Raw genomic sequence first — 11,132 nt, forward strand, 5'->3', positions numbered from 1 at the left:
AATAGTTCACCTAGAAAAATATATGTGCTGGAGAGGTCCCCAGAAATCCACAATGATACATCCACTGACTTCTGGCAATGGTTGATAGAAAGCCTGATCAGACCTAGTCTGTTGATCAGATGGCCAAACACCCTAACAGTCATGCTGGAACTCTCACCCAATAAATGATGGAAGTGGATGCAGAAATCCTCAGCCAGCCCCAAGTAGAGCTCCAGGACTCCAATTGTCAAGAAAGAGGAGGGACTGTGAGAGTGTGAATTGTTGAGACCTAGATGAGAAAAGCACAGGGACAAATAGCCAAACTAATGGAAATACATGAATTATGAACCAAAAGCTATGGAGCCCCCAAATGAATCAGGCCCTCTAAATAAGTGAGACAATTGAATAGCTTCAAACTATTTGGGAGGTACCCAGGCAGTGGGACCCAGATCTATCCTTAGTGCATGAGCTGGCTGTTGGGAACCTTGGGCTCACACAGGTACACTTTGCTCAGCCTGGAAGGAGGGGAGTGGACATGCCTCTTCTGAATCCACCAGAATGAATTGAATCTTCTGGGGAGTCTTGGCCCTAGAGGACATGAAAATGGAGGGGAGGGGCTCAGGGGAAGGCAGGTGTGTGTGTTGGAGGGGTAGGACCGGGGAACCCATGGCTAATGTGTAAAATTAAAATACAAATATAATAAATAACTAAAAAGGGAAAGACCTACCAATGTAAAAAAAAAGATTACTAAGTTTTTGAATCATTTCAAAAATTCACAACGTTATATATTTTGTGGTGATATTTTATCTGTTTCCCCCAATAAAGTTTATCTAAGGAACAGAAGAAAAAGCCAGCGACTATATTAAACAAAAAACAGGCAATAGTAGCACATGCCTTTAATCCAATCATTCAGAAGGCAGGGATCTGTCTGGATCTCTGTAAAGTTCAAGGCCACACTGAGACCAGAGCCAGGTGTGGTGGCACATGCCTTAAATTCCAACATTAGTTAACCATAAAGGTCTGGAGGTCTGTACAGACAGACAGAAATTCAGAGCTGGGCAGGAAGAGGAAGTGATGTAGCTGGGTGGAGAGAGGAAATCAGATGGCAGAACAGAAAAGGCATCTAGCATGGGTATACAGGAAGTAGGTCTCTTTGGCAGAGGATCTCCAAGTAGTAAGAATGTGACTGACTTCTTCTACTTTCTGATCTCTCAGCTTTTTACCCGAATATCTGGCTCTGGGTTTTATTAATAAGAAGGGGTTAAGATTTGTCTTACATATTTTGTCAATGTTCGTGTCAGAAAGGACATATCATTGGATATAAATTGAACTAAAAATTATTTTTAATGTAATATGTATAACACAAAATGTATTTTTTTTTCAAAAGTTAGGGAAACCTTTTCATCATTGACCCACTTTTTAAAAATGAAATTCCATCTTTGATTTGTTTAAGATGATAGCTTTATATCGTAACGTAAGTTTCTAGTATGAGAAGGACATTACTGCAATAATGAGTTTTCCCAAGTCCCAATTTATTGGTTTCGAATAAACCTGTAATGTGTTTTAAGAAGAAACATGTGCTGGGCGGTGGTGGCACATGGCATTAATCCCAGCACACAGGAGGCAGAGTCAGATGGATCTATGTAAGTTTGAGGCCAGCCTTGTGTACAGAGTGAGATCTAGGAAAGGCACAAAGCTACACAGAGAAACCCTGTCTCAAAAAATAACAAACAAAAAACAAACAAACAAACAAACAAAAAACACTTAAGTGCAATTTATCATAGCAGTTCAACATTTTGAAATATTTGTCAACAATTTGCAGAGAAATATGTCTCAATGCAGCATATATTTGAAATGAAAGCATATCAGTTTCTTTTTAATATTTCTTCAAATTGTCTCCTGGATTAATGTCTTGCCAAATTGAAATTTTCACCTACATCACAGCTTCTCATAGTTTAACCATTCTGTATAGTTTGCCCACCATCCAACACAGAGAATTCTGTGTCAGATTTCAGCATTACATGTTCCAGAGAACTTTCCTGATGATAATTAGTATATAGAGAAGATAATGCATCTTGCCATTTTTCTCTGTCCCTGAATACCCCCTGCTGCTGCTGATCACATCTGTATGGAAGTTTATGTCTAGGCTCACACTGAAGTCCCCCTCTCTGGTCCTGTCTCTTTCACAGTAGTAAGTGGCAGTGCCCTCAGCTTTCAGGATGTTCATTTGAAGGAAGAAGATGTTTGTGGAATCATCTCTGGAGATGGTGAACTGGCCCTTCACAGACACACTGTAATCTGTTGTCTAACCATTATTTTTGCTTCTACTCTTTGCAATCCTTTCCAGTCCCTTCCCTGGAGGCTGGTGGGTCCAGTTCATGTAGAAATCACTAGAGATGAATACAGAGGCTGCACAGGACAGTCTCAGGGAACACCCAGGCTGTACCAAACCTCCTCCAGACTCTAATAATTAACCCTCACACTGGATACCTGCAATAATAGAGAGAGAATCCTGGTCAGGAAACTGTCATACACATCCATCATTGCTCTTATTCACGCCCCTCACCCACAATCTCAGTATATTCATTTCTCTATAAATGACCTTTTAAAAGAGTTACAAGGAGAATTCAGTTCAGCCACAACTTCTTGGTGAGAGGTCTGTGTTCAGTGCTCATCCCTGAATGGAAAGTCAGGACTGGGCTCCTGTGCTAGAGCTACAGGATCAGGTCGGGGCTAGTTTTCTTGAGCAGCATCAGGACATATTTGCATTTCTTCTGGTTATAACATCTGCACTAGGGTTGATGTGCTAGAGGAGACAGTTATTAGCACAGAATGAGGAGATTAAATGGATGAGTTTGGTAGCAGAAACAGAGTTTATAACATAATATGTTTTTTATGTGTGGTAACACTTCAATGTTTTATTGTGATTTTGCCATGTCTACAACTCTGTCTGCTTCATAAGTATAATCAAATACTATTTTGAAAATTTAAAGAGAGCTAATATAAAGCTGAATTATTGTTCAATAAAATATCAGTACCTAAAAAACCCCTTTAGTTGAGTAGTGTAGCATTCACAAGTGCCTAGACTTGATCCTCTTTTCTGATGAATATATATTGAAAAATAAGATTTTTCTTTAGACTTAGCCTTTGTTAAGTGACAAAGCTTATTAATATCCCAAGTTTTTACATTTGTTGGAACAAGTCAACATTTTGTTGGGGTGCATTTATCATCCTTAAACATCAACTCATCTTTAATTTTAATATCCTTAAAGAACCCACAGAGACAGCTGACCAGTGCTAGTTGGAGCTCACTGACTCTAGACTGACAGCTCAGGAACCTACATGAGATCGAACTAGGCCCACTGAATGTGGGTGACATCTATGTGACTTGATCTGTTTGTGGGGTCCCTGGCAGCAGGACCAGGACTTATCCTAGTTGCATGAACTAGCTTTTGGAGCCCATTCCCTATGGTGGGATACCTTGCTCAGCCTTGAAACAATGGAGAGGGGCTAGACTCTCCTTCAACTTGGTATGCCAGACTTTGTTGACTACCATGGGAGGCCTTACCCACTCTGAGGAGTGGATGGGGGCAGAGTGGGAGGGAGGTGAGGAGGCAGGAGAAAGGGAGGGAGGGGGAACTGGGGTTGGTATGTAAAATGAAAAAAATTTAATAAATAAACCTATTTAATAAAAAATATCCTTAAAGAAAGCACAGGTTCCATGACTGTGATTACCAAGGTGTCCACTTCCAGGATTCTAGGCCATGCTCAGGTGTCCTTCCATCTATCTGCATGCCTTGGAGATACAGCACTTCCATATTGTTTGGGCAATCAGTCACTGGATAAGGAAACTTGAAATAATGACATCCTTGAAGAGAAGAAAATGTCAAATCTTTACAATTTTTCTCTTGGTGAATTTATTCTCCACGAAAGGACACATCTTCATGGTTGTTTTAGGACCCTGTGAATAGCAGGACTACTGCTTCTGTAGATTTCCCAGGTTTACAGAAAGCTCTAGAGACGTGTGTCTGTCTTGCTTTAGAATCTTCAGGGAAAACAGTACAACTCTTTAGTGTCCCCTTGTAGCTAGAGTTTTCCTGCATGGCCCACAGTCAGGACAAATCTCTCTCAACCACCAGTCCCAGAGCCACTCAGACCCAACCAAGTAAACACATAGAGACTTATATTGTTTAAAAACTGTATGGTCATGGCAGGATTCTTGCTAATTGTCTTTATGTCTTAAATTAACCCATTTCTATTAATCTAAGTTGCCACGTGGCTCATGGCTTACTGGTATCTTAACATAAGGTTTCACGGCACTAGCAGCATCTCCTCTGCCTCAACTTTCCACTTCCCAGAATTCTCTTCTCTGCTTGTCCTGCCTATATTTCCTGCCTGACTACTGGCCAATCACCATTTTATTTACAGAGAGATGTCCACAACATCCCCTGGAAGGTTTACCTTATTTAAACAAATAACACATTGAATGAAAGGAAGGATGTGATTAGGAAGTGGAATAATACCCTTGCTGGCCTGTCTCTGAAGCTGCTACGCTGATTCCTGCCATGAGTTAGAGCTGGTGACTTGCACAGCCTCTCAGAGGGGTTGCCCAGGAGTTGTGTAATTGAATATATTGAAATTATATTTCTATATTTTAAGAACTTACACACTGATTTCTGAAATTGTTGTACCAGTTCACCTGCTTACCACCAACATGTAAGGGTTCCTTTTCTTTGTAACTTCACCAGATTTCACATTTCTTTTCTTTTTCTTTCTTTCTTTCTTTCCTTCTTTTTTTTTGGTTTTTTGAGACAGGGTTTCTCTGTGTAGCTTTGTGCCTTCACTGGATCTCACTTGGTAGACCAGGCTGGCCTTGAACTCACAAAGATCTGCCTCCCTCTGTCTCCCAAGTGCTGGGATAAAAAGGCATGCGCCACCATCACCTGGCAGGACATTTATCTTCTTGATGATAAACATCCTGACTGGAGTGAAATGGATTAAAAACACTTCATTTTCTACTTCCTGATGCATGTATTGGCTCACATATATTTTGGCCACTCACATTTATTTGTCTAAGAACTGCCTATGATCAATTTTTCTATCTGCTGAATTTATTTGCATTTTGTAGGTTAATATTTTTGTTTATTATAGATTCTTGTTGCTAATATCCATCAAATATATACTGGGGAAGGTTTTCTCCTGGTTTTACTAAACATTTAAAAATATTTAATACCATTAGTCATCAAGAAAAGCCAAATTTGAGATTTCATCAGAATACAGTAACAATGGATAATATTTAGAAAACAAATGACCTCAATTTCTACCAATGTGTGTAAAGTGGAATATTTAATCACAGTTGCTGGTAGGGTTAATTAGTACAAGTATAATCAAAGTCAGTATGATGACTTCCAAAAGAACAAAATTTTAAAATAGTGAAATATAATAATTATTTAAAATTTTTATGAAATAGAATCTGCCAAGTAATTAATGAACAGATAATTGAAAAATAGAAATGTGGTAAATATACACACCACAAACACATTTGCTATTTACATGTTGTCTTCAATTAAATAACCCAACAAAGAACCCAATTAATGCTATATATGCATGTATATGCCTTCATGTGTGGGGGACCATCCATTAGGGCATGGACAACTTATCAGATTCCATACCCACAAAATAGTGTGACTTGTCCTACACAGAAATGAGCTGTCAATAATGGGTCCTCAACCATGGGTAGGTTCTAAGGAAACTTTGTCCCATCCATACTGGAATTTTGGCCACCTTCTCTGGTGTAGATTGTGTGTAAAAAGCCACTGTTGCTCTGAAAACAAGTGTCCAACAGTTGTGTCACATCTGGAATGTCATCCTTTCCCAGCAGCACTCCTTCGCATCCTGTGGTTGGTAAATTTATTACCATTTCTTCTTCTGTGATATTACCTAAGACCTTGGTTGGACAGGTAATAAAGACGACCTATGTACTTACATTATACTGTCTTCCCTGTGTGAATTTTCTAGGTGTCTCACCATGAACCTCACAATTGTAGTCAAAGAGCAAGGGCAGGATATTTTATCTCTTGCTGTCTGGGCACAGCAGAACCACCTAACCTCAGGGTTTCTGACACCCTCAGGATGTGGTTTTCCACACTGTGTATCTTGCACAGTAATAGGTGGCTGTGTCTTCATTCTTGAGGCCACTAATCTGCAGGTATGCAGTGCTGACAGAGGTGTCCAAAGAGAAGACAAGACGACCTTTGAAGTCCTCAGCATATGTTGGATTCCCAGTGTTGGTGTTGATCCAGCCCATCCACTTCAGGCCCTGTCCTGGTGCCTGCTTCACCCAGTGCATTCCATATCTTGTGAAGGTGTACCCTGAAGCCTTGCAGGAGATCTTCACTGACTGTCCAGGCTGCTTCAGCTCAGGTCCAGTCTGCACCAGCTGAACCTGTGCTTGGACACCTGTGGAGAGAACATGGGAAAATGAGGGGTCAGAGAACTACCTCAGTTTACTCTCCAGCTCTGGGTTCTGCTGTCTTACTTTGGGCAGCAGCCATCAGGAAAAGGAACCTCCAAACCCACTCCATGTGGGTATGATATTGGGGTACAGTAGTTTCTTGAGACAAATCAGGTACTCCTTGCTGGTGAGGGAGGAGAACCTCAGATTTCTACTCTCAAGGCTTTTGCATAGGGCTGATTTGCATATGACTAGGCAGTGAATTAAATCAGATATACAATCTAATATACAAGGATCCATATCCCTTTCAGGGTCTGATGTTCATGTCTTCAGGTGGGTTGTGTTGTCCCTCTAGGCCTTAGCTTGATCTGGGTTTGCACCATGATGTCCTCACACATGTACAATCTGGGAGATTGATCCTGTCTAACATGGAAACAGCAGCCTATACCTCCTATTCATCATGTTCCTGACCTATTCAGTGATGAGACACAGTGATTTTATCCTTTCCAGTGGAGACTGCACTCTGCACACTGAGAACTCTGCAGCAGTCCTTTCTTGACTATTGCTTCTAATTGGGTGCTATTCTTGAACTGTTAGGGTCCTCTGCATTCCCATATCAGTGTCTAACAATTCTTGATGAGGCAGGTAGACATAAAGCACATTTTATTTATTTAATTTACTTACTTATTTATGTATTTATCTATCTATCTACCTATGTATCTATTTATTTACTTAATTATTTATTTTGGTTTTTCAACACAGGGTTTCTCTGTCTAGCTTTTGTGCCTTTCTTGGGACTCACTTGGTAGCCCAGGCTGGCCTCCAAATCACAGAGATCTGCCTTCCTCTGCCTCCCAAGTGCTGAGATTAAAGGCATGTGCCACAACTGCCTGTCACATTTATATTTAATATAATGAAGTATGTGCTCTCCCTTTACATAAGACATTTAATAAAAGTTACAGATTTGAAAAGTTTAAGGGCATATGGGGAAATTTGGAGAAAATGATGTATTTATATTAATATAAAAATTAAAGATTAATATAATAATGATGGTGAATTAAAAGATCTGGTGAGGTAGATCAATAGTTATGCACATGTACTTCTTTCCCAAAGAGTTGACTTGATTTCTATCACTCACATGGGGTAGCTCACAACCACTTATAACACTGGTTGCACAAAGAAATAACTAATCTAGCCTCCTTGAGAACCTACATTCATGTTCTTTACCCACAAAAAGAAAAAGGCACATAATTAGGATAATAAGAACTTGAAAACAAAACGTAGTTTCATAATAAATCAACTTATGTGAAAAGACTTAAATGAAAATATAAAATCTAGGTTTATTTTTTGTAGTATTGTAACTGACAATAAATCTGTGCTAAAATAGGAGGAAATTCAAACACAGACTATCCATCCTGAATAATTTGAAACCTCATGTAAAGCTTTTATTCATTTTAATCTCATTTCTCCTCTTTTACAATCCAAACTTAACTGCACAGCATTACTGGATTCTGATTCTACCTACTTTCATATTTGATTCTTGTAATGAGATACAAAGAGCAACAATATATTATATTGAGTGATTGAAACATACAGAGCCTGGCATCATCAGAAGCAGAGATATGAACAGACTTGGGGGAATTGATACTAGGAAAGTCTTGCATCTGACTTAAAGTGTGGCTGTATTGTTCAAATGTGGATGTTAGTATGTGCTGATGGTGTGGACTAAGGACAGGCAATTACAGCAGAGTGCAAAACAAAAAGAGTGGAGTCAGACAGGAAATGAAAGAAATGAGTACAAGTGTGCTGTGCACATAGACCAGAGTTTTGTGCTGCACCATCCATGTTCTTGTAGCACAAATGCTATTTGTCAAAGGAAGTCAACTTTTGCCACCTTCCAAGTCGTGCAGTTTGTTCTGCACACTGGGCAGACAGAGGTAGTCAAGGCTGACTGGAAGTCCTTTCTGGCCTTCTGTGCACCTGGCTCAAGGTTCCAATAGAAACCATAGAGATTTGGCGCCCCCTGATGAATCACTGGCTCCCTGCAGTTTGCTGGTTTCACTCTGATGGTCAGAGCATCATGTTGACTCCCTTTACATAAAACATTTTGTCAGGGATAAAGTCCTGTCTCAAAGTCACACCATGATTTGGACTTGAGGAAGATGAGATTGCAGAATTAAATAATTTTCTGATAATTTCAGATTATGACTTGAAATCTTGTCTTTCTTTTCTTCTGCTCTTGACATGTGGATAAGCATAGGTGACTTCTTGTGGCGAGTGAAACTGTTGGATAACGAGAAGGATTTAGATGTAGCCCTTGTCAGATACTGATGGGGTGGGGCAGGCATGGCTCTGTGTGAGAGAAGACTTCTCTTATGATCAATCAATTCCTTTTGTGATGTTATTAGATTCTTGGTCTGAGTGCACACAGAGGTGTCATAATCAGTGACAGAGCTAGAGTGTTGGTCTTAGATGTGTTTGCATATGTATCACCCAGGACAAGAAATAGGACATTTTAGTTTCTGGTGGCCTCTGTGCTTCTGTCTATCTCACTGTGGCATCTTCTCAGATCCTCAATGTGAATCACATGTATGTTTTCCTCATGGAAGTATGCAGATATATGGCATTTTATGGAAAATAGAACATATGTTTAGTCATTCAAGAACTGATGATTTCTGCAGTAGATTGTCATATCTTATAAGCCAATGACAATCTGTATATCAACTATAATAGACTTTCCAAATTTGGTATTTTATGGAAACCACAATGAGGCAAATTGAATGAAGGCAAATGTTAACTCTTGGTTTTGAGTATTTATCCACTTTCCTACAAGCCCACTTAGTGTTCCGTTAAATTCTGTGTGTGTGTATGTGTTCAAGATTTGTGGATTGTACAGGTGAGGACATAGGTTAGTGTGCTTGTGTGTATAAACAAATATAAATGCTAGAGGTAGATTTTGGTTGTCATCAACCTACTACCTGAATAAGCCATCCTTAAAATAGAGTTTCTAACTGAACATGAAGTTCATCAATTAAGCCTAAAATGAATTCTCTATAAAACTTCAATGATCCACTTGTCTGTCCCCAGTGTTGGAACTATAGACAACAAGTGCCAACCCCAGCATGCTACTTGGATACTAGGAACCAAAATTTGAGTATCTAGCTTACACAACTACTTTGACAACTGTACCTGTCTTCCCAACTACCACTTTTCTTTCTTTTAGGGCATTTGTGATTGAACCTAGGGCCTAAAATATACTAGATAAGCAACTGAGTTTACTGAGGTATATAAGTTGCCTTCACTTGCCACTCATGTTGAACATGAAATCATTTCTGCAGTACCTTTCCTATGACCGTGTGGAAATGACATTAGGAATAGAAGAAGAATAGATCAAATACTAAGTTTAAAAACAGCAAACATATAGGTGTTATTATATAAAGTGTAGATAGTTTTCTTGCATATGATTATTTAATTTCTATGGATAAACCCAGGAAATAACATTGTTATGTTGCCACAGCATTCCAACAATATTTTATTAGCACCTTCCCTTATTAATCACATGTCAGTTTCTATGAGAGTCAAGACAAAGGTCTATGAAAATCAGATAGGATGCCAATATCAGACCAAAGAAACAATTGCAATCAGTCCAATTTGCTGAATCTAGGATTTGTGATTATTGAGTCATCTGAGTAATTTCAATTAACCCTTTAACAAATACGTACATTATTAACTCCTAAAGCTACATAGAGCAGAAAATATGTAACTGTAAATTAGAGGAAAGTTTAATGGCCTTCAGTCTACCTCATCATCAGTTAAATATTTTTTAACCATGGTTACATGGTGATATGAGTAACGACATTTTTACCTCAGAGCTGATGTTTAATGTTTGTTCCTGTGATACTATTTCATATTCTAAAAATAAGAAACACCATCTCTCAGCAACTTCTTCTAGGGTAAAAAACACTTTTCCAAGAATCTTATGTGTTATGATCCATCCAGTGAAAGTTAAGGTGGAATTTTCAAAGGATGGAAGACTTGGCTGTAGAACCCTATCCTATCCATCCTGGAAATCATCACTACAGAACTTGGATGGACCCAGTTCCCACCAAATAACCTCAACCAAGAGTCATCGTTCTACTGGACTTCCCTTTTATTGATTTCCACAAATCCACAGTTAAAGTAGGTTTGCTGTGGGAGATTTGTATGCAATGGCTAGTTATGAATCATGTCCCATTTTGATCAAACTCCAGTTATTCTACTACCAATAATGCCCACTAGCCTTTCCTGAAAGCACTGCAATATGTCAGGTTAGGGGGAAATGGGAGGAAATATTCATGTAAGGAATAATGAGGCTATAGGACTGTGAACCAGAGTGGACATATGGGGGATACCACAGGTTTATTAAACATCCTGAGAAAGGACAAATTGTTAAAGGTAGAATGATATATACATGTAATTCGCGTGGTAATGGAGTGTGTGGAGTAAAGGTCTTGGTCACAGATGATGTACTGTTGTCTCAGTCAGTACAAATATTAACGGAAAATTTTATCAAAGAGGCTGAAAAATAGCCCCTCTATATGTCAATATTTTATGTATAATGCTCTTAAATGTGTGTTGATTAAATTTCCTGAGGTATTCATCATTCATTATATGTATGACGTTCTCCTCTCCTACTTGCTTAATCAATAATTAAAATAAG

At 39.0% G+C, this 11,132-nt stretch overlaps 1 gene segment (V, D, J or C); it reads right to left on the reverse strand.

The window, feature by feature from the left end:
* Window positions 1-6,106: 6,106 nt before the first annotated feature.
* Window positions 6,107-6,563, reverse strand: LOC118576339. The segment is given in 2 exon segments: window positions 6,107-6,438; window positions 6,518-6,563. Coding segments are annotated over 2 exon segments (378 nt in total).
* Between the last annotated feature and the right edge of the window lie 4,569 nt (window positions 6,564-11,132).

This window comes from Onychomys torridus, unplaced genomic scaffold (assembly GCF_903995425.1).
Source record: "Onychomys torridus unplaced genomic scaffold, mOncTor1.1, whole genome shotgun sequence".
Classification (NCBI taxonomy): domain Eukaryota; kingdom Metazoa; phylum Chordata; class Mammalia; order Rodentia; family Cricetidae; genus Onychomys; species Onychomys torridus.